This window comes from Ochotona princeps, chromosome 9 (genome assembly GCF_030435755.1).
Source record: "Ochotona princeps isolate mOchPri1 chromosome 9, mOchPri1.hap1, whole genome shotgun sequence".
NCBI classification, from domain to species: domain Eukaryota; kingdom Metazoa; phylum Chordata; class Mammalia; order Lagomorpha; family Ochotonidae; genus Ochotona; species Ochotona princeps.
This window is the reverse complement of record NC_080840.1, coordinates 40,864,716-40,889,946: the sequence shown is the minus strand read 5'-3', so window position 1 is coordinate 40,889,946 and position 25,231 is coordinate 40,864,716. Positions and strand designations below refer to the sequence as shown.

Here is a 25,231-nt window from a genome sequence, read left to right as displayed (position 1 = left end):
GTGCAATGTCAGAAATATTTGAATCACCAGCAGACACTTGTGCACAAGGACAACAGCCCTCTCATCACTGTTCTCTCTGGTTACCATCATGTGTCCCTAAAACTGATGGCATGGCATGGCAATCATGTCTCCCTGAAACCACGGTATAGAATTCAAGACACACAATGCTGTTCTGTTTTTCACACTGACCTTCAGAACTACTGATTGCATGATTTGGTGTTTTGGTCAGTGTCACCGGAATGACCTCAAGACTCTGTGTTCATCTTACAGATGGATGCAGAAACTGAAGATAAAACGCTGCACACCCGAGCTAAAGGAACTGAAGGTGAGTTGGCAAGCAGGTTCCATGCCACCCTATCTCCCCATCCCACTAAAGGTGGGCATTCCAGGGCTCAGTCCCCACTGTATCATCAGGATGATTATCATTTTCCCGGTGGCTCTTTTTTCAAGTCCAGCCAGGGCACTGACTATGCTTTCAGAAAGACAGAACTGAAACAAAAGGTAAAGGGCCCAGTAAAGTCCAAATGATGCATGATTATAATTTTCACAAAACATAACCACCCTGATACTTGAGCATCATGCATAAGATAAAAGTGTGGCAAGAAAAGAATACTCATACAGACCTTTAGGTTATAGAAGCAACAATTAATGGTCAAAGGAAAAGATCGAATTTGTTGATTGCCAACGCAGGTTTATGTTATTTCCTTTAGCAGCTTCCAGACTAAACTTTGTTCAAGTAGAATAATGGTGTTTGTTTTTTAGCTATCCCTGCTGGGAATTTTCAGCAGCTCCGCAAAGTAATGTTTGGAAGGTTTAACTTGTCGGTTATCCCTCGCTTTTTGTAACCAACAGATGGTGATGTAATATTGAAATATAAACGGGCCCTTGATGATCTAAACATCTGGAAAGCAGGATTGACTGGCAATAATACCCCTCAAGAAAAATAACTTTTATTATAATTATCTGTATTTTTGTGACCCTTAATTCTTCATGGAAAATCGTAGGCTCACAAGGGTCTCTGAAAATCCTTGGAACACTCAAGAAAGTGGTCCCCCTGCCCACCAATCTACCAGCCCATCATGGAATAACCCTTGCAGAGAAAAAGCTGTGTCAGGACAGCTCCTTCCAAAGTGGTTTGAGATGCACAGTTACAAAGGGCCCATTATATGGAATGCTTTCATAACTATGTGTTTATCAATGTAATCAAATAAGTTAACTCTTCTTATTTGAGAAGTCCAGGATTCCATGAATTTCAATAAATACAGGGATAATTCCTTTTGGTTAGAATGCAACCATGGTTACCATGAGCATTCGTACCAATATTGTAGAATAATGTAGCACATGTTATGGGACTTTATGCAGTCTTCTCTTTCACACTGAACTAGTTTTTAGATTCTGTTTAAATTACTTTCCGTAGGTATCAAATAACAGATAAAAAGAATCCATCCCAAAGACTTCACAGCACAGATGAGAACTAGCGGTGACAATACCCTACCTAGTATAGTCATAAACAAACAGAAGAAAATAAGTCCACACCTGCAATCATAAAGAATGTCAAGGAGGGGACAATGGTTCCTCTGATTTGGCTGATATGCGCTGAGAGCATGTGTAGAAATGTCATACTGTTGCCCACATGCCTGTGCAATTATTGTTGAGAAATTACAAATAAATAAGTTTTTAAAAATTGCTCAGAACCACATTCTATATGCTCGTATTTAGAAGTGTTTCCACACCTTCCATTTTTATGCAGCAAGCTTCCTGATAGGATACAAGCTTAAAAAAAAATGAGACAATTTGTTTCATTATTTAAGATAAGCTCATGCTTGCCATAAATATCAGCATTCTGGTGACTGTATTTGGATGATTTGAATCTCCCATTTTAATGACTAAAAGGCACCAATCTATTGTGCTTTGAAAACATGGGTCTTTTCATTTGCAATTCTTTCTTGTCTTCGAATCCTTTGGCATGTGCATATACACCCTTAAATAGAGCCAAAATGTTCTAGAAATGAAACAACTGTTTCTCATGAAACATGAGTAATCTTTAAAGCCACCTGTTGTCTCTCCCAATCTGCTGCTTATCCTCGTGTAGGCAGGTATTTATAAACATGAACTTCTTCAGTGCCCATCATTTCAGGCAAAAAAAAAGAAAAAATCAAAGCTCTTTTCTGAGTTCCTCCTGTTTTAGAAAGTTGTTGATATGAGCATGTCTGAAGATTATCTCTCCCTTTCTATCTGAAGGCAGTTTATAGACTAAAATCCTAGGACATTCATTTAGTCAAAGCTTTGTCAGTTTTTCCCTTGTATTTATTTGATATATTTAAAAAATATAATCCTGGGATTCTTTTGAATAATTTCCTATCCAAACCAAAACTTGTTGATAAACTGAAAAGACGGGACTGTTAAGTTGCCACTGAGGAATGCAGACCCAGGGGCCACCCAAGGCACTGAACCTAGAATGTGCTTGTTCTAGACGATGCCTATCTGCCCCCTTATCCCTAAAGAATTGGAATAAGAAAGGGCAGAGTCTCTAACTGAGGAACTGTAGAAGGCATTTACTGCTTGCTATCTCCAGGTGTATAAGAAATTTCAATCACACCGTTCTGAGTGAGTTTTCTTTTTTTCGTTAACAGTGCCAATGGATTCTCTAATCCAGGAGCTCAGGTAAGGTTTGTTCCAGGTACTTTTCCTCATGTGAATAATCCTTCCTAATAGAATGATTCACATTTTTCATGTCCCAGAGCCCTTGTACTGTGAAGAATATGTCAAGAAGCTCGTTTCACCAGGCTCTACGCAGGATACGAAACAATTCAATTCCATATTCTGGTCAGAAACCAAAACCATCATTTTCCTATAAGGCGAGGCATTTCTCATTTTCTTTAGAAACACATGCTATGCACCTTGCACGGTTGGGTTTTGAGCAGGTGATGAGTGAAAAACTCTCTCAGATGCATATGAGGTGCTTCATGAACCTGATTAGCGAATAACCTAAATCTTCAACTATACACTTTTTGCTTTAAACACTCACATAGTTCTGTCCAGCAGCCAGGTTATTTTTTTAAGCCAAGATGCTACAGAATCATGTAACCAACAGATTTTGGGGGTGAATCTCTGTCCCTGCATTTCCACCTTAAATATATTCTTAACTTCACCTCAGATAATATTCTGAAAAACCTAGCTTAAAAGGATTTACAAAATACATTCGAGTTCGGTTTTCTTTCACTGAATCTTTGTTGAGTTACAGTTTTCAAAAAAAGTATCTTTTATAAGAAAAAACACATGCTGGTGATATATTTTCTCTCAAAAGCAAGATGATCCACATCTCTCGTCTCTGAATTTGCTATTGCAAACCCTGAAAACCCCAGATCAACTATTTCATCCATCTTTCCAAAAAACAGCACCAGCCTTATGTGATCCTGAGGGAAATGTTTGGAAAATCAAAGATGTGGACTTGGGTCTGGTACACTTAAACTTGAGAAGATGTGCCTTAACAGTTTACATAACTCTGTTTCCAGGCACCTGTATTTTGTGTCCTTGAAGCATAGGTTAGCATAGCTGCTTCCAGGTTGTCTGATATGCTCAGTCAGAGCTTTCTTTTACCTGTTTAGTGGAAGCTGTTTCTATCAGAATTCATGCTGCTGCTCTTTTATATGAGAGTTTGTTAGTAGAAAACTGCAGTCATACTGGGGTGGCCCATTTCATAATTAATAATTGTAGTGTTCAAACTTTTTATGAGATAATTACAGGCACATATTTGGACAGAATAAAATTAATTTATTGTCTAATTTCTTATTTTTTAATAAACTATCTTTGGCAAATCCAATCCGTAGTTTTGGTTGACTTTAAGTGCTCCACGTGTAACCAGTATTTTCAATACTATGGGTTGCTTTTTTGGTTGTCTACTACAAAAACTGTGCTCATGAACACTTGGCCAAGTGTCTATGGGAGCATTACCGGATCACCTGCTGTAGGAACTGCCAAGAGTTTGTAGGGAATCAAACCCTCAGAGGGAGAAAAGGACCTTTTAAGTGATCTCTCTCTCTAGAGAAAAAACAAGGTTTCTTTTTTTAAGTTGTGTTTTGGTACAGTTTAGTTGGCACTGGGGTCTCCCTTCCCCCTCCTCCAATCTCCCTGCCCTCCTCTCTGCTCTCCCCTCCGGTCTCACAAAGGGTGTCTTTCTTGAATTTTCCCAAGTCCATCATGCTGCTGCTGGAGTGTCTCCCAACCATGTAGGAGAAACAAGTTTTTATCCAAAAGTTATTCAAGTGGCAAGTAACCCAGACTCAATTAGCTTCTGAACCAGCAAGCACTGTTTTCTTTCACACAATTAATACTCTTTCAAAGTGTAAGTCAACCAGAAATAGATGACTGTTCATGTCTTCAAATAGCTGATGCTTCAAAATTCTTCATTTTGACCCTTCTGATATGTGTTTCAATAGCCTTGTTTTCTTAAATTTGGACAACAGTATCATTCAAAAATGATCATGTTTTTTATTCTCCCAATTTTCTAAAATTTACCTTTTTGCCTGACATAATTTTCTGTGATTTGTTATTATAGTAAGTTTAAATGTTTGTGATCATTTCTGAGAACTTCATAACAAAAATTAACCTGCCCATTTTTCTTTAAAAAGAACTGGTTTATAAAAATTACTAAGTGAACATCTCAAATTTTGTGATTATTTATATTTAACTTCGCAAACTACTTTTTAGGTGCTTTAAGTGGCCAGGATATTTACCCTAATTATGTCTCCATATCAACCTTTGAAAAAAGCAGTGTTGATTTGAATCAAAGAGTCTATTTTTCATGTCTTCTTATTTTTGGTACAACTCTATCCATTTCCTGCAACTGATTTTCCAATTTATCTCAAGGATCTGTTATGCCCCGTAAGCACAGCTGTGTGTTGAATTCTGAGTATTGGAGGAAATATGCCATGTTTTTTAAGTTATAGTTATTTTGTACAGAGCACGGACAACTTTGTGTAGTTTTTCTTTTTAGAATATACGGGGCATGGTATTGCTTCTGAAGCAACTACTAACAAAAATACTAATACAAATTAAGCTAATTTAAATATGCTGTATATTTTTCATGACACTAATAAAAATTAATACTGACATTCTCATCTCTTATTATACTCTATGTCAGCCACTATCATCTCTATTAAAAAAACAATTTATAACTACAGGCACACCTTTAATCATATTCTTTATTAGCATTTCCAGTTTTCCTCTAACACAATTCGGGTTACAGGTGGTGTGGAGAAAGCTCCCTTGTGTCTTTGTAAATCATGAGCATTGAATTATCTCTGCTCTTTGCTTTTATTACGATTATCCTTAATCTGAACCTCACGCTATTGCATCTACTAATATTGGTAATTGTCTCATGGGTTGGCAAAATGTTTTATACTCATCCAACCCCCTTCCTTTAATTAGCAAAATATATTCTACCTTCTAAAATGGCCTTCCTGTGTAGCTACTTACAGAGACAAATGAAGTTAAGGCTCTTCAGTAAATTAGAGCCAAATCTCAGAGTCCTGCCGTGGTTTGTTAATGCTTACCAATTTGTTGTCTCAAGTTTTGTAATGCAAATATTAATTTTAGTGTCTCTTTTTATTTTTATTTAATTTGTTACCTCATTCAAAACTTCATCATTTAGCATTTTCTTGTAATTTTGAAAAAGTTAAATGTTAAGGACTCTTTTACAAGTAGAGGTTTATTAGCATTTGCTTAGTCTGTGACAATATTTTTGAGTAACAGATAAGACAGTTTCTCTTTTCTTCTCTCTTGTATCATTTACTATAGTCTTTCTAATTCAGTGAAATATTTTGTCTTGCTACCAACTTTCTTTCCAATTTTATTGCTGGATTTTTAAAATTAATTCGTTTGAGAACTTTTTATTTCAAAATATTTTAAATTACTAAGCAAAAATTGTGAAGTAGCACAAAGAATTCCTAGACACGCTCCACCCCATCGAGGTTTCTTTATTATTGGCAGCTTATTTGGTATGATATGTTTGTTGTGATCATGGAACCATAGTCAGCTTCCTCCATTATTAACACCTTATATTAGTATGCCATATTTCTCACAATTACTGATCCACACCCAAGTTCCCTTCCCCCATTTTTATTTTGGTTGTTGCTAATATTTATAATGTATATAAAAGTGCAGTACTCAAAGCAAATTGTATTTCTTCTAACTTTGTTCAATAATATAAAGAGAACAGACTTTATGTGCTCCAAGGGTGCAGTTCAAACACCACCACTTTCCTTATTCCTCTATTTCCTTCCCAAACCTCTCCTTACCCCTCCTCTCTGTCAATTTTTGCAAAGACGTAATTTTAATCCATTCTAATTTATATTTTAATTTACCAGTAATGATAATATTCAGCAAATAAAATTGGAAGATGAAAGTTCCACATGCGCTAAAAATGACAATCATGTCCCAAAGTCATCTTTTCATTCTTACAGTTTTTTATTATTATTATTCTGTTAGTTGCTACACATCAGATATATATAGATATATACTTGTCTTTTTAAGACTGGCTTATTTCACTAAGTAGAATAGTTCACACTTGGCGGTATATGAGACATCTATTGCTGGTTCACCATCAACCCTTCTATACCTCTTGGCAATGATGAGACTTGGTGTTGACCTCATGACGTGGAAGCCTGAAACTAACGGGAGCATTGCAGGGAGATAACTAAATATTTTCTTTTTTTTTTTTAATTATTTATTATTTAACTTCAGTAATTACATTGTATTATGTGACACAATTACATAGATACTTGGGTTCTCCCCACCCCTCCCCAAACCCTCCCACCATGGTGGATTCCTCCACCTAGTTGCATAACCACAGCTCAAGTTCAGTTGAGATTCCCCCATTGCAAGCGTATACCAAACATAGAGTCCAGCATCTTATTGTCCAGTCAAGTTCAACGGCTTCTTAGGTATACCCTCTCTGGTCTGAAGACAGAGCCAGCAGAGTATCATCCCAGTCAATTGAAAGCTCCAACATACCATCAGCAAAAATTTACATCATTATGGAATTAATTGACATAGTAATGAGTAACCAATATGTTAAAAGTAAATGCAAGTTCGCAGTCACCTTCTGTGACCACCTCACCTATACTTCAATTTTAGTTTATACACAACATATAACATTCAAAACATAACATGTTATACATAACATCATATCATCTTAAATTAAGGCAAACATGTGGTATTTAACCTTTTGGGATTGGCTCATTTCCCTTAGCATTATGGTTTCCAGTTTGGCCCATTTGGCCACAAAGAACTGCATTTTGTTTTTTTTAATAGCTGAGTAGTATTCCATTGAGTAGATGAACCATAGCTTTCTTATCCAATCCTCTGTTGATGGGCATTTTGGTTGCTTCCATGTTTTTGTAATTACTGATTGTGCTGCTATGAGCATAGGAGTGCATGTTGGTTTCTCATAAAACAATTGTTCTGGATATATTCCTAGGAGTGCTATTGCTGGATCATACGGTATGTTGAATTTGAGTTGTTTCAATATTCTCCATACTGATTTCCATAGAGGCTGTACCAGCCTGCAGCCCCACCAGCAGTGGAGTAGGGTTCCCTTTTCCCCGCAACCTCGCCAACAAGTGTTGTTGGTGCTTTTATTCATGTGGGCCATTCTTACTGGCATTAGGTGGTACCTCATTGATGTTTTAATTTGGATTTCCCTTATTGCCAGGGAACTTGAGCATTTTTTCATATGTTTATTTGCCATTTGGGTTTGTTCCTTTGTGAAGTGTTTGCCCATTTCCCGTGCCCATTTCTTGAGTGGCTTGTTTGTTTTGACATTTTGGTTGTTTTGTAGCTCTTTGTATATTCTGGAGATCAGCCCTCTATCACCTATGTTGTGTGCGAAGATCTTCTCCCATTCTGTGGGTTGCCTTTTTACTTTGTTGATTGTTTCTCTAGCTGTACAGAAGCTTCTTAGTTTGATGAGGTCCCAATTGTTTATTTTGGTCTTGATTTCTACTGCATTTGGAGTCTTTTTTAGGAAGTGAGGGCCTACTCCTAAGTGTTCCAGTGTGTTTCCAACATTTTCTTCCAAAAGTTTGAAGGTTTCTGGATGTAGGTTTAGATCTGTTATCCATTTAGATCTGATCTTAGTGTATGGTGAGAGATGTGGATCTATTTTTTTGTTTTTGCAGGCTATCAACCAGTTGTCCCAACAGCATTTATTGAACAGACCTTCCCATTTGCCTGGATTGTTGTTTGTCTTTTTGTCAAAGATTATTTGGCTGTATCTGTGTGGGTTTCCTTCTGGTGTTTCTATTCTGCTCCATTGATCTTCCTCTCTATCTTTGTGCCAGTACCACGCTGTTTTGATAACCACTGCCCTATAGTATGTCCAGAGGTCCTGAACTGTGATTCCCCCTGCTAACTTCCTGTTCTTCAGGATGGTTCTAGCTATCCGTGGTTTTTTGTGCTTCCAGATGAACCTTTGGATCATTGTTTCCAGTTCCATGAAGAATGTTTTGGGCAATTTGATTGGGATTGCGTTGAATGTATATATTGCTTTTGGCAGTATAGACATTTTAATGATACTGATTTTACCTATCCAGGAGCATGGGATGTTACTCCATCTTTTGAGGTCTTGTTCAATTTCTTTTTTAAGTAGTTTGTAGTTTTCTTCAAATAAGTCTCCTACATTTTTGGTTAGATTTATTCCCAGATATTTCATACTTTTCTCTGTTATTTTGAATGGTATCTTGCTGGTTAAGTCTTTTTCCATCTTGGGGCTGTTCGCATACACTATGGCTGTTGATTTTTGTTCATTAATTTTGTACCCTGCCACTCTACCAAACTCTCGTACAAGTTCTAGCAGTCTCTGTATTGAGTCTCTTGGCTCTTCTACATAAAGAATCATATCATCTGCGTATAGTGAGAGTTTAACTTCTTCGTTTCCCATTTGGATTCCTCTGATTTCTTTTTCTTGTCTTATGGCCTCAGCGAGTACCTCTAGGACTATGTTGACTAGTAGTGGAGAAAGTGGACATCCCTGTCTTGTTCCAGATCTCAATGGGAAGGGTTGCAGTTTTTCTCCATTCAGTATGATGCTGGCGTTGGGTTTTTCATATATGGCTTTAATTATGTTGTGGATTTTTCCATCTATGCCTACCTTGGTTAGGGTTTTTAGTAGGAAGTGGTGTTGGATTTTGTCGAAAGCTTTTTCTGCATCTATTGATACTATCATGTGATTCTTGTTTTTCAGTTTTTGGATGTGGTGTATCACATTTATGGATTTGCGAATGTTGAACCATCCCTGCATTCCAGGGATGAATCCTACTTGATCTGGATGAACGATCTGTCTGATGTGTTTTTGAATTCTGTTGGCTAGGATTTTGTTGAGAATCTTAGCATCAATGTTCATCAAAGAGATAGGTCTGTAGTTTTCCTTCTCTGTTAGTTCTCTGTCTGGTTTTGGGATTAAGGTAATGTTGGCTTCATAGAATGAGTTTGGAAGGGTTGCCTCTTTTTCTATTGTTTTGAAGAGTTTGTAGAGGATTGGGGTCAGTTCTGTTCGGAATGTTTTGTAGAATTCTGGAGTGAAGCCGACTGGGCCTGGGCTTTTCTTTGTTGGGAGGTCTTTAATCACTGATTCAATCTCTACTTCAGTTATGGGTTTGTTCAGGTTGATTGTTGCCTCTGGGCTAAATTTTGGCAGGTGGTAGAAGTCTAAGAACTTTTCCATTTCTTGGTGATCTTCTGACTTGTTGGAGTACAGTGCTTTGTAGTAATTTCTAATTATGGCCTTAATGGATGCGGTGTCTGTTGTTATGTTGCCTTTTTCATCTTTGATGCTGTTAATTCTTGCCTTCTCTTGTTTTTTCTTTGTCAGTCGGGCCAGTGGGGTGTCTATCTTGTTTATCTTCTCAAAAAACCAGCTTTTTGAGTCGTTGATTTTGTGTATGGTTTTTTTTATTTCTATCTGGTTGATTTCCTCCCTTGTTTTGATGATTTCTTGTTTCCTATTGTGTGTGGGGCTCTTCTGCTGTTGTTTTTCCAATTCCTGGAGGTGTGTGTTTAGTTCCTGTATTTGGCGCCTCTCTTGGGCCTTGACATGAGCTCCAATTGCGATGAGTTTACCCCGTAGCACTGCTTTGGCAGTGTCCCACAAATTTTGGAATGTTGTGTCAGAGTTTTCATTGGTTTCCATAAATTTTTTGATCTCATCTTTAATTTCTTCTCTGATCCATTGTTCGTTTAATAGCATATTGTTCAGCCTCCAAGAGTTTCTGTATTTCCTGGGGCATTTTGAATTGCTGATTTCCAGTTTCATTCCGTGGTGGTCTGAGAGGGTACATGGTATGATTCCTATCTTTTTGAAGTTATTTAGGGTTGCTTTGTGTCCTATCATGTGGTCGATCCTGGAGAAGGTGCCATGCACTGCTGAAAAAAATGTATAATCTGTGGCCTTAGGGTAAAAAATTCTATAGATGTCAACCAAGTCCAGTTGTTCTATTGTTTGTATGAGCTCTGTTGTTTCTTTGTTGAGTTTTTGTTTTGTTGATCTGTCTATAGTTGTTAGTGGGGTGTTAAGATCACCCACTATTATTGTGTGCATATCTATGTCTCCCCCTAAGTCCGTAAGTAATTGCTTCACGTAGCTAGGTGCGTTTGAATTTGGTGCATATATGTTCACAATGGTAATTACTTCCTGATGGATCAGTCCCTTCACCAATATATAGTGTCCTTCCCTGTCCTTTTTGATGTGTGTCAGATTGAAGTCCACATCATCTGAAATTAAGACAGCTACCCCAGCCTTTTTTTCTCGTCCATTGGCATGAAATATCTGTTTCCAACCTTTCACTTTCAGCTTCTTCGAATCTCTTCTGGTTAGATGTGTCTCTTGTAGGCAACAGATAGTTGGGTGCTGTTTGATAATCCATTCTGTTAATCTATGCCTTTTGATTGGTGAGTTCAGGCCATTTGTGTTAAGAGGTTGTGATTTTGCCCTGCCATACTTGTTTTTGTGGGTGTTGATATCTGTGTAATTGCCCTTCCTTGTGTGGACTTTAGTGGGGAGATCTTCCTGTTTGCCATCTTTGCTTATGATTCACCTCCTTTTTTTCTGGATTTAGTGCATTTCTAAGGAGATTTTGTAGAGCTGGTTTTGTGCTGGCATATTCTTCTAATTTCTCTTTGCTGTGAAAGTATTTGATTTCGTTCTCAAATACGAATGAGATCTTTGCTGGGTACAATAGTCTTGGTTGACAGTTGTTCTGATTCAGAATTTGGAAGATCTTTGTCCATTCTCTTCTTGCTTGTAAAGTCTCTTCAGAGAAGTCAGCAGTGATCCTGATTGGTTTTCCCCGGTATGTGATCTTTTCTCTGCTTCGTACTTGTCTTAGGATTCTTTCTTTGTCTTCGTTGGAGTGGAACTTGAGCACCATATGTCTGGGTGAAGATCGCTTTGGGTCATATCTGCTGGGAGTCCTCTGACCGTCCTGGATTTGGGCTGGGTTCATGTTCCAAGTGTTTTGAAAGTTTTCCTGTATAATTTCGTCGAGCACCATTTGCATTCCTGACTCTTTTTCCGCTCCTTCAGGAAGGCCAATAATCCTAATATTTGATTTTCTGAGGTTGTCTTTCATTTCTTGTATGGTCTTATTGGCTTTGTTCAGACTTGTCTCCAGCTGTTTCATGAACTGGGTATGTTCGTTTTGTGTGTCTTCTGTTTCAGAGATCCTCTCTTCTGCTGTATTTGTTCTGTTGGTTAGGCTCTCAATTTTGTGCTCTAAGTCAAAGATTTTACTTTTCATTTGTTGTATTTCTGAGGCTATGTGGTTCTTGAATTCCTTGAAGTCCTCCCAATTCTTCTCATTGTCTCTGACATATTTTAACATTATTTTTTTGAATTCCTTGTCTGGTAGATCTTCTATGTCTTCATCTCGCATCTCCGAAATAGACATTGGCTTTCGATCCTTTATTGGTAGGGTGTTGGCACTCTCATCTGGATCATTACCTTTTCTGCTATTTCTTCCTATTGTGTTAGTGTTTCTTTTTTAGAGACCTAGGCACCAGTGTGCTGAGGGGTCTCCAAGCACTATCCTGTAGAGATCGGAGTCTGCAGGCGTGGAGTAGCAGGGTGTGGGAATTTTCAAGGCACTTTTGGTGCGTCTCCAGAACACTGGACCTCAGGGCGCCACTTCCAGGGCCCAGCGGATTCAAAGCGCACTCTCAGCTCGTCCCCTACAGGTATGCTACCACAGGACGTGGGGGAGTGAAGACACTCTCTGTGCGCACCCCCTGTGCGCGGAATCACAGGGCTCGGAGCATGGGACTATAGGGCGTGGGGTGTTCCAGGTGCTCTCTGGAAGCACCTCCTGAGCAGGCCCGCCCACCCCAGCGCTTGCAGGGGACCGACCGCCCCAGCGCTAGCAGGGACTGCCCAGCCCAGAGGCGTGCTTGGGTTCCTGTGGGATAGCACCGGCCAGCTGAGTGCCAGACCGCAAAGGCACGGGGGAGTATCCAGTGTGCCTTTTGCCTTTCTCCCAGACACAGTTTTGGCAGTTTCAAGGCACTCGCCCTGTGTCTCTAGACGCTGGAGTCTGTGGTGGGGGAGGGGCGGGGAGACGAGCACCAATTGTGTTCAGGCTCTGTGCATGCCCCTGGGGGGCCAACTCCCGAAGCCTCCAACCCACCACTGTCCCCACCCAACTCACTCAAACCTCAGATTCTTGCAGTCTGCCTCTTCCTCTGGTCGGAATCCTCGCCGCAGGTGCGTCTCCTGACTGCTGTGTCCGTTGCTGTTCTCGGCGGGTGCAGGCGGCTGGAACCTGGAGGCTGCGGCTGGGGCAGGTCCCGGCGGGGCTTGGCGACCAGGGTGGGCGCATGCCGGCGGGTCCCGGTGATTCAGGGTCCTGGTGACCAGGGTGAGCAAATGCCAGCAGGTCCCAATCACTGCTGGTCCTCACGGCCACTGCGTCTGCGGGTCGGTCTGCGGATCCGTCTGCAGCTTTCAGTGTCTGCACTCAGAGGTGACTCAGCAGGTCAGGAGCGGAAAGTCGTCTCCCCTGCCCTTTCTTTTGTTTTTCCCTGGTTGCTCTTCCGAGTTGTGTGGATTTTTTTGGTTCCACACTGTCCAGGGAACTTCACGTTCTTCTCCCTGTAGTTCTATGCTGCTCCACTTACTCTTTTGTCGCGTTCTAGCCCTCTCTGTCTGTGAGCTCTCTCACAGTCTTCCTCCTATGTCGGCCATCTTGCGAGTCCTCCTAAATATTTTCTGTAATGTAGTCTAGGGCATATAATGTGTTGGGGGAACTTTTGAAATGAATGAAAACAGAAACAAGTTTGCTCTATTACAGAAGAACTCAACAAACTATACAATTTTGCACAAATTTACATTTATATATTCTTTGACACCATTTAGCAATAAATTTGATATTGAGCTCTGAGCCTTCAGAAAACGCATTTCCACCACTACTAGCCTCCATCACTAGCCTGACTATTGTGCCTTCCAATCTCGAACTGTGAACCTCTGAACTGTTAAGCCAAAGTCAAACTTCTTTCCTGTGAAGATGCTCTTCTCAGATATCTTACTGAAAGTACTGAAAAGCTGACTAATACAAGGTGTATACATAATGATTGACTCTGATATTAAACCCAAGAAATCATTCAACATCTTCACCGGGGGTTATACAAGCAAAATGCTAAAGGCAGTAAGAGGGAAGGTCATTTCCAGCTTCTACCAAGGAAGACCCAAGAACTGGTTGACTCAGAGTCCCAACACTCCGCAGGAGCTAACAGAATCACAGACTCTAAGGTTCCATCTCAAACCACTAGGTGTGCCTTTTAACAAATCCATAAAGAATTCACGTGTGTAGCAAAGTACAAGAAGCGCAAGACTCAGGAACTGTTTGTAGACTTTACTGCTTCCTTAGCCAAACCCTTTTCGTGATTGCTTAGCTGATGGCAAATACTGGCAGGAAAGTCAAGAGTACGGGTTTCTTTGGAATTATCTTGGTCTACAAGTTCTTAAAAATGTTAGTGATTACTTGCATTTTCATTTAATTCACAGTAACCAGACATGAAACAATTTCAAAAGTAATTAACAAAAAGCACAATCTGTTTTTTGGCTAAGCTTTATTTTTTACCTTGTATTTGGAATCAATCAGGCGTTTCTCAAATGTTCTTCACATAGGAGGGTATTTCACAAATTTTGTGTAAAATGAAAATTACAGAAAAGGTTTAGGGATGATTGTGGCTTAGCATGGATTCAGCTGCCCCTTAGGTTGCCCACATCCCATGTTATTAGAATGTCTGCATTATATGCCTACGTGGATCCATGGGAAGCAGTGGACCAAGGCTCAGTTACTTGAGTTTCTGCTACCCATACAGAGATATGGATTGAGTTTCCACTTCCTGGCTTCATCCTTGTTCAGCCCAACAGTTGCAGGGGTTCAGAGAGAACCACCAAATAGATATGGCTGTTTCTCTTTCTCTGTCACTCTGCCTTTCAAATGTATTTTTAAAAATAAAGGAACATTTAAAAAATATTTTATTTTGGTGCATAAAGAGTAAGGCTTACTTAATTTGATAGTAAGGATGGAATATGCAACCTTGAGGACCACTGAATGCCTATTGCTGGGGTCCTACAGGCTGATACCCTGTGTTATTAAAATTCTGATGTACATTTTCTGTAAACTCTTTGAAGTACACTTGTGTCATTAGAAAGAATAGTTAGGAAAGAACATTTTCTAAATGTTATTTTGTATACCTTCTTGGGATACTCCAGAAACATATATATGGTGCCCTAGGAGTATCTATTTTGGATGTTTCAAATAGTTTGTAAAATCTTTGACAACCCTCCTGTGATTTTGAGGTATGTCATTAAAGTGTTGGGGTTCCTTTCAACTTGTTTAGGTCCTTCACAGGTTGTGTGCACCTTTTTTGCTCTGTATCTTTTCCCTTTTGGCATGCTGTTAAGTCTCCAATGAAACATGGATTTATGTGATAGCATTTCTTCTCTCCTCAATGCTCCTCAAGGGACTGCAATGATTTGCATCCTCGGACAGGGTATTTCATTTCTTGCTGTTATTTTTTTAGTCAACTAGACCTGTTTGAGCACCTATTTCTACGACATATTACGCTTGCAAACATGCAATACTTCTGATACCTTGCACTCATCTAGTATGATGGAATGTTTTTCTAGATAACACTGCCAGGCTTGGTCCCTAGATTCATGTTAACCAGCCTCTCAAAGCACACCGAAATTTCACATCCACTGAGCTGGACCTTGTCCGTGAACTTCTCCTTTGCTAGGTTTTCACTTGAGTTTTTCCATTTACACCTCTTTCCCCTTTTACTTTCTTCCTATTGCAGAAGAAAATATTGTTTCTCAAACATCTTCTTGAAGTTTTATTTATTGAATCCCATCCCACGATTATTTTTTAAGAAAACTCTGCACCTGTTTGTTTTTCATGTTACGAAACACTATTTCCTTCTTAGTCCTACCACAGGTTATGCCTGGCAAACTCCTTCTCTTTCCATGTCTCCATATGTAGTTTATGTTCATGTTGTACAGCTCGAAACTAATATCACCTCCTCTGTGAAGAGTCAGTAACCTCCCAGACTGACTAGCATTTTGGTCCATTCTGTTCTCAAAGTGCATCTGCACTTGTCTGTTTGAAGCACTTATTAATTTGAATCATAGCTATTTTTCTTACTTATTCATCCACCCATCTGTCTACCCATTCAAAGGAAAACAGAGGCTCTGTCATTGAGTTTATGGTTTGGTTAGGGACATAAAAAATGGAACCATATTTTCTAAAAACTGTAATTTATCATATACAAATCTGCCTTTTTTATACGCTGCCAACTTCTTAAGGGCAAGGAATTTATCTCATTTCCTGTTGCAGCCTTCACACATGATGTTACTTGAGAAATAGGAACTTAATGGAAGATGAAATTTTAAAAATAAGTTTACCCTGGTACAAAATAATTTTGAATTCTTTACCAGGTCCAAGAAAAATGTACATTGTGACAAAACTATTCATAGACTTCAAAATAGTTATACCATAACAAATTTGTCACTTAATTACATTTTCCAAATCATTTCATGTTTATTTAATTTGTTTTTTTAAGAAAGAGAGATCCCATCTGCTGATTCATTGCTAAAATGCCCACAATAGCTGCATGAAACCTTGCTTGGAACCAGAAACTCAGGATGGCTCTCATGTGGAGTGGAAGAGATCCTGTTACTTGTACCATCACCTGCCTGCTCGGGTGCTCGCTAGCTGTAACTGAAACCAGAGACAGGATTTGAACCCAGGCATTCTGAGAAAGTATGAAGACATCCCAGCTGGTGGCTTATTCTAAAATAGGTTGTCTCTCCAGAGACTCTTTTGTCTTCACATGTTGTTTGAAATTTTCTTTCATGGGCCCAGTGTGGTAGCCTAGTGGCTAAAGTCTTTGCCTTGCATGCCCCAGGATCACATATGGCCGCCCATTCATACCCCAGTGGCCCTACTTCCCATCCAGCTCCCTGACTGTGGCCTGGGAAAGCAGTCAAGGACGGTCCAAAGCTCTGGTGCCTTGCACCCCCACAGGAGACATGTAAAAAGTTCTTGGCTCCTGGCTTTGGATTGGCTCAGCTCCAGCCATTATGGCCACTTGGGGAGTGGATTAGCCAACAGAAGATATTCCTCTCTGTCTCTCTTTCTCTCTGTCTCTCTGACTTTCCAATAAAAATAAATAAATCTCTAAAAATACATAATTTTTCTTTCATTATTTAGTCAGAGGATTAGTAGTTAGAAATTCACTATAAAGATATTTCCCCTTAACGTATAGTTTCTCCCAGGATTCAAACTGGTTGCAACAAGTTTTTTTTTTTTTAATTGGAAAGGTAGTAACACAGAGAGAAAGAGATTCAGAGAGAAACATCTTTCATCCAATGGTTCCCCCTCTCCAAACAGCCACAACGACCAGAGCTGAACTGATCCTAAGCCAGGAGCAAGGAGCTTTTTGGGGGGGGGGGGTGTCTCCCAGCATGGGTGCAAATTCCTGTGGTTTGGGACCATCCCTTACTGCTTTCCCAGACCACAGGTACAGAGCTGGATGGGAGGTGGAGCAGCTGGGATATGAACCTGTGCCCTTATTGGATCCCTCAGATTTAGCCACTAGATTATCAAACCAGGCCCACTTCCAACTATTTTGGCTCAAATTCTCATGTTCCTTCTCTAATTCTGTCCCTTTTTTGTTTTTTTTTTAAAAAAAAAAAAGGTTTTGTGATAAGAATACTTAACACAGGGTTGCGTTAAGAATTCCCCTGCAGGTTTTCACTAGAGGCATTTGAACATTCCTGGATGTGTGGGAAGCTCACCCAGGGTTGAAAGGCAGATCGATCACCATCCACCCTCGACCTTAAATGCATGTGTCTCCAGGGACTTCTCGCACTACAGGGGCAGAGAGGGAAACCTGTATACAGGGGTCCTTGGGAGCTGCTATCTGCCTTCTCTAGTGTGGGGAGAGAGGGGTAGAATTTGTTCCTCTCCCTTGCCCCTGAGAATATAGGGCGACTTTAGGTCCTTCACTCCTCACAGTACTGCTGGGAATTGCTCCACACCCCCTGTGGAACCTTTGGTGCGATAACTGAGTTTTCTATTTCCTGATGGAGGAGCTGGAAAGCTCATTGTCCCCTAGCCATTTTCAAAGAAATCTGACCTGACTTGCGGCCACTTTAGAGTCCCTAATTGCTTTCGGCCTCCTGGATTATTTCCTCCTAGCCTTTCTTGTCCTCCATACTCGGTCCTTAAACATTTGGTTCATCTTGCTCCTTGCATCCTTTACTCTCTTGCCTAAGGATTCCTAGATGATCTCACTGGAACTTTCAGTACATTTACACATAAATATATTGCATTCTCAGCTCTCCTCTCTTCCCCAAATAGCCAACTAGGTCATCAATGTTTTCTACTGGATCCCCAATGAGAACCTCAAACATGGACCATCCAAACTTGATACCAAGTTTTTCCTCCATGACTCAGATGCATTCCAATGTAAGCACATGAAGGAGAAAGAAAGTCTTAGAGTCCATCTTCCTTATCTCTTCAATTCATAATTTCATTCCAATCTATTCATGCAAAATGATGTCTGTTATTTAAAAGCAAACAAACAACAAACTGACCATTTCTCTCCACCTCTCCTGTAAATAAAATAGGTTTACATAAGCAGAAACAATAAAGTGAGCAATTTGATATGAGTTTGAGGGATCAGAATATACTTGCCTAAGGGATTCCTAAATCACAAGCAAGCTGTCTCCAAGTCTGGTTTAGTGATATTCAGTTGCAAACTTACAGAAGCTTAGTTCTTAGCTTGCTGTGGGTTTCCTTTTCTATGGGGACAAGGGAAGAAAAACAGATAAGAAGAGAGATTATCCCTTGAGTCCTTAAGCAGCACAATTCCCTCCATTATTTTGAACTCACTTGCATCTGGTCATCTTTAATGAGGTAGGTTGATATTTAAAAAGAGAGAAAGGAAGGAAGGAAGGAAGGAAGGAAGGAAGGAAGGAAGGAAGGAAGGAAGGAGAAAGAGAAGGGAAAGGAAGGGAAGAAAAGAAAAGAAAAGAAAAGAAAAGTCATGTACAAAAGAAAGCCAGAACTCTAGAACTTAAAACTTGTGTGTTAGTGACTTGATGTCCAGTTTCTCACCATTTCTGAAACTGATGCAGGGAAATTTCTTGGTAACTTGGAAATTTCTTGGTAACTTCTTGCACACAAGCTTGTCCCTCATGGTCCCTGTTAGCCTTGAAATGTCTTTATAAATATAATGTGCAGGACAGTTTCCGAAAGTCCCCCCAGTCACTGCGTGGGTTAATGGTAAAATGAGTGTCCTGAACCTTTTCGTGCCCTGGCGTACAATGTTAGCTCTGTGAAATAGGTTTGTGTTGTCTGTGTGAGTAGAATCTGTGTTACCAGTTGTGGTATTCACAGGACATATCTTAGTCTGTTTTATGCTGCTGCAACAGACCACTGACTGGGTAAATTAAAAACAAAAGGAGATTTAAAGATGTTCTCCTGACAGAGAAGATGAATAGCTCTCACCAAAACCAAAGGCAAATGTGAAGAACATCCCAGTAAAATAACAGAAGACTAAATCAATGAATAACCCATTGCTAAAATGATAGGACCAAATTAGCACCCATTCATATCAGCCCTGAATGTAAATGGCTTAAACTTATCAATCAAACATCAGATTAGCAGACTGGATTAAAAAACAAAAACATCTATTTGGTGCCTATAGGAGACATATCTCACCAACAAAAATCAGTGGAAGCTATATTTCATGGATTTTGATTTTTTTTGTTTCATCTCTTCAAAACTCTTTTTTACTAAATTCTTCACTGATCATACAGCATAGCATCATTTTTTTCAAAAAGGTTCTTGATTTTCTTTTCATTTCTTCAGTGACACATTAGTCAATCAACAGCATGTTATTTGACTTTATGGCGATTTGAATTTCTTTTTTTTCTTCCTGCTGTTTTGTGGCTTTTCACTTAAGGGGATGTACAGTAACTGTGTAATGGAGAATATCATATCCAATAGCATGTTATTTAACTTCATGGCATTGTGAGTTTATGTTTTTCTTCCTGTTGTTGATTTTATATTGTGGCTTTTCGTTTTTAAGGGGATGTATAGTAACTGTGTATGGAGACTATCATATCCAGATTTGAGGATACAATGTAGTATGCATCTCTACTTCCAGACCAAAGATGTACTCTCAATGAAACTGTTAATGATATCTTGACAATAGGATTCTGGACTCTGCCATTTTCCAAGCCCACCATGATGGACTTATGGCTGTTTATGAAATATTCAGTGTAGGGGGAGGGTACATGGGAAGGGGAGAAGGGAAATCCCTGGACCTATTAAACTGTATCATAAAATAATAATAACAATAATAATAAGAAGAAAAATATTGCATTCAAAAAAAAGTAGTTGGTTCAGCTGATAAGTCTGAGACCAGACAGCTACAATTTGTAAGGGTTTTCTTTTTGTACCAAAACAGCTGAAGGCACATGTGGCAAGTGAGCATGAAAGAGAGAGAAGGAGAGAGAAGGCGGCCACTCACTCTCCTCTGTAACTTATCTTAAAATGATAATCTCAATCCATTCACCAGAGCTCTGCCATTATGATCTAATAGCCCCTTAAGGAAACCACTTCTCAATATTGTTATAGTGGCAATTAAACATGAGTTTTGGAGGGGGCATTCAAACCATGGCAAGGAAGAACAGTTTTATAGTAACCTGCAATAGGTTACAAAATTGCTTAAAAAGGTATAATTTATTTTATTATTTGATGATACAGTTCTATAGGCTCTGGAATTTCCCCTAACCCCTCCCCAAATCCCCCCAACTGATTTCCCCCATATCATTACAATAATACAGTTCATCATAAAGTGTATCCTGGCATTGTTGTATGGACAATGGCAGAGAGTCCAGCATCCTATTATTATGATACAGTAAACAGTTTCATTGGGAGTCCATCTTTGGTCTGGAAATAGAGATGCATACTGCACTGTATCTTCACACCTGATATAATAGTCTCTCTTACGTAGTTACTATACATCCATTTAAATGAAAAGTCATAAAACAAAATAAACAAGAAGAAAAAATAGAAAATTTGCAACATGAATTTAAATTTAAAAATTGAACAAATTTATTAAATTAATGTTTTGAATTAGTTAAATATATTGATATTTATACATACAATGGTACATAAACATACTTTACAGGAATTTCTAAAGAATTTAATCAGGTTTTAAATCAAAATATGGGCTTGTATTGTCAGTCTTTTAATTTATTAATAACTGAATAGATTTACAAAATGAAGTTTTAAAAATAGATATGTAGATTTTTGTCATACTATCTATATAAACCATTTGGATAATTTTTTTGGAAAGAACAAAGAAAATCATCTACATATTCACTCCCAAGGAGATATCCTTAAAATTCATTGCTATCTTTGATGCGGAGCATACATTTTTGAAAGATGATTCAGGTGACACTGCCTTTATGATTTTATAAACTTCAAAAGAGTTCAATTTTCAGTTGAAAGAAAATAAGGTATAATACTAAATGATGCAGATACTAATTCAATAGTCCCTCCCACCCCCACTGATGAATGAAAGTGTGGAACCTCCACGTGTGCACCAGTGAGATCAGAAAACATGACCAGGCTGCCTAGAAGTGGGAAACACCAAACCAGTGCAGGGTTACCTCTGTGTGACCGCCAGACACCTGCAGCTCCCCTGAGGAGAAACTTGGAGGAGGTCGACGAGAGAAGAGTTGTTCCTTAGTAGCTCTGGTACCAGACGTGAAGGAAGACATGGGTATGTGTAGGATTCAGAGTTTGCAGAAGTGATCATGCGATTTGCAAGTTTTGCTTGTGGTTGAGTACCTCTAGACCAGGGACAGCCAGCTGTTTCTGACGCAGTAGGATACCAGGTTGCTCAAACACCTCACAAATGTGTGTGTATAAATGTACACACTAGCATGTAAATGGGGATACTTTATATGGACACTTAATATATATGGAATTATAGTCATGTTTTCATGTAGGTGATTCCAGATATTTAAACATCTGATACTCTATTTAAATAATGCTGCAGGATGTCAGTGAGTTCTGTCAAATGACTCACATTTCCTTTAAGTGGAGAGGGACAACTGGAAACATTCCCTATATTAGACAATTGCTTTTCATATTAAGCAAAGACTTTGTGTGCTTCTGTAGGTTTCCTGTTAGTTAGCTCAGTGAACTAAAAAAGGATCCTAGATGTATGCTCAGAATCTCTGCATTCAGGTGTATGTCAAGGAGTACAGCTGGTACACTGCATAAGACAGGACTTGAGGGACAGGGTCCTAATTGGAATGGCTCTTTTATCTCCTGGCTCTGCTTCAGATTCAGCTTCCTGCTAATGAGTATCTTGGGCAAGCAGCAGATGACGGCTGAGGTGTGTGGGTGCCTGCTTCCCTATAGGGGACCTGGATGGGCTCCTGCATCAGCCTAACCCATCCCTGGCTGTTGCAGGTATTTGGAGCATAAACCAGCAAGTAGAGGATCTCTCTGTCTGTCTCCACCCACTGCCTTTCAAATAAAATAAAAAAGAATAGATACATTTTAAATGAAATTGGCATTTATGATAGTAGCTATAAAACAGCCATTTGGTCTTAAAAATCTTGTCTCTTAGTTACTTCAAAAGCCAAAAAATTACGCGATTACTCATTTTTCTTGATTAAATTTTGTTTTTCTCTGTGCATATGGGCCTGTTTTGCTTCAACTTTACCTCAAATTTTTTTGTTTCCTAGTTTTCTCTTTTGAGGTTGCTGTGTCTTCTGCTAGCTTTGAGTGTAATCTAATTTTTCTCTCTTTTACACACATGATGCAAACACACGGACATACATATATACACACATCTCATTTGGGCATCTACACTTTTCTTCTTTCTGCCCTGCTTGTTACCTTCCATCACATACACCTTCGCTGCCCCACCCACCTTTTTTTTTTTTATTTCCTCTTGTCCTTATTTTTTTTATTAAATTTATTCATTAATTACATTGTGTTGTAATTGCATAGGAACTGGGATTCTCCCCCCACTTCCCTACACCCTCCCCCCATGGTGGGTTCCACCACCTTGTTGCATAACCATAGTTCAAGTTCAGTTGAAATTCCCTCTTAGCAAGCATATGCCAAGCATAGAGTCCAGCATCTTATAGTCCAGTCAAGTCCAACTACTTATTGGGGAGACCCTCTCTGGTCTGAGGGCAGAGCCAGCAGAGTATCATCCCGATCAAATAAAAGCACTAACATATTATCAGCAACAATTAACATCGTTATGGAATTAATTGACATAGTATTGAGCAGCCAACATGTTAAAAATAAATGCGATTTCTTAACCACATTCTGTGACCACCCTATTCACATTTCCATTTTAGTTTATATACTACATATGACATAACATCCATAACATAACATGTTATGCATAACATCATATCTTCTTAAATTAAGGCGAACATGTGGTATCTAACCCTTTGGGATTGGATCATTTCCCTTAGCATTCTTTGCGCACTACGTAGGTGATAGAGGGCTAATCTCCAGAATATACAAAGAACTACAAAACAGCCAAAACACCAAAAGAAACAAGCCGCTCAAGAAATGGGCATGGGAAATGGGCAGACATTTCACAAAGGAACAAACCCAAATGGCAAATAAACATATGAAAAAATGCTCAAGTTCCCTGGCAATAGGGGAAATCCAAATTAAAACATCAATGAGGTACCACCTAACTCCAATAAGAGTGGCCCACATGAAAAACACCAATAACACTTGTTGGCGAGGTTGCGGGGAAAAGGGATCCCTACTTCACTGCTGGTGGGGCTGCAGGCTGGTACAGCCTCTATGGAAATCAGTATGGAGAATATTGAAACAACTCAAAATCGACATACTGTATGATCCAGCAATAGCACTCCTAGGAATATATCCAGAACAATTGTTTTATGAGAAACCAACATGCACTCCTATGTTCATAGCCGCACAATCAGTAATTGCAAAAACATTAAAACAACCAAAATGCCCATCAACAGAGGATTGGATAAGAAAGCTATGGTTCATCTACTCCATGGAATACTACCGACTCACCTTTTTTAAAAAAGATTTATTTGTTTTGGACCTGGTGTGGTGGCCTAGAGGCTAAAGTCCTCGTCTTGAATGAATCGGGACCCCATATGGGTGCTGGTTCTAATCCCAGTGGCCTTGCTTCCTTTCCAGCTCCTTGCTTGCTTGTGGCCTGGGAAAGCAGTCGAGAGTGTCCCAAGCCTTAGGTCCCTGATCAACGTGGTAGACCTGGAGGAGGCTCCTCGCTCTTGACTTTGGATCAGCTCAGTTCCAGCCATTGTAAACATTTAGGGAATGAACCAGTAGATGAAAGATCTTTCTTCTTGTCTCTTCCCTCCATAAATCTGCCTTCCAACAAAAACAAATAAATCATTTTTTAAAGATTTATTTATTTTTATTGCTACGCCAGATATACAGATAGGAGGACAGACAGAGAGGAACATCTGCTGTCCGTTGATTCACTCCCCAAGTGACCCCGACAGCCAAAACTGAGCTGATCAGAAGCCAGGAGCCAGGAGCTTCTTCCAGGTCTCCCATGTAGGTGCAGGGTCCTAAGGCTTTGGACTGTCCTAGACTGCTTTCCCAGGCCACAAGCAGGAAGCTGGATGGGAAATTGATCATCCGGGACAAGGACTGGCACCTATATGTTTGCAAGGGGAGTGTTTGTTAATTGAGCCATCCTGTCAGGCCCACCCTCTCTCATCTTCTCTTCATTCTACCTTTTCTTCTGCACGTTTCTACTCTAACGTAGTATTCATGACAAAGAAAAAAAGAAAATCTGTATATTATCTATTACAGCGGTAATAAGACCAGGTGATCGCTGGTCTAGTTACAGCCTCCTAAATTAATTCAGTTTTATTTAAGTGACTCTGGTTTGATTGTTTTTTGGAGTGATTGACCCTCGATAGCAAAGGAACTTTAAATTCTATCATCAGTTAATGTTTTTCACTTCATAAATAATTGAGGTCATTTTGATTAGTAAAGAGATGCCTGCATCACAGACAAGAATTCACTCCCTAGTAGATTTGGTATGGACCGTAATGGATATTAGTATTGACTAATTCAAACAAACTCAAGTTCATTTTTTTGTTCAAGAGTAACTTTAGAGCATATCTTTTCTAGGTAAATTTTGTAGTCATTCCTACTCAGTTGTGATGCTCCCATTTAAAAATGAGAGTTGAAATGGAGTTTTTGAAATGGAGTTGTGTTAGTACCTGGATACTGACTCTACAGTCTGTTTGAGGACACCCATCAAAATATTAAGCTCTTGTTTTGTTTACAAAGTTAATTTTAATTGCTCCAACATTGGTGTCAATGTTAAGTGCCTTTCTTGTCTTAGAGGGCATACAAATTTTCTCCTCCAACTGCAGAGAAAAACTCCCTCTGGGCCAGTAAGAACTAACAGGCTGAAAGCTATGGGAGCCCAGAACACTGTGTTACCTTGGGACACGAGGTCTGCAAGAAGATACCTAGGGTGTCAGTCTTCACAAGACCAGCAAAGATATTCACTAAGTAAGGCAAAATAGAGTGTAGGTGGGGGAACTGGGTGATACTTTCTACATCATTCATAGGGATGGGTTTGATAATTG

The 25,231-nt window shown here is 39.4% G+C and overlaps 1 protein-coding gene across 2 annotated transcripts in view; it reads left to right on the top strand.

Annotated features, from left to right (window-relative positions):
* Positions 1-270: 270 nt before the first annotated feature.
* ST18 (ST18 C2H2C-type zinc finger transcription factor) overlaps positions 271-25,231 on the top strand; it is a 107,449-nt gene continuing 82,488 nt past the window's right edge. For both annotated transcript variants that reach the window (XM_058668622.1, XM_036492239.2), the window contains exons 1-2: positions 271-325; positions 2,634-2,664. In XM_058668622.1, the coding sequence (XP_058524605.1) occupies positions 271-325; positions 2,634-2,664 (86 nt within the window). The remainder of the gene's footprint in view (positions 326-2,633; positions 2,665-25,231) is intronic.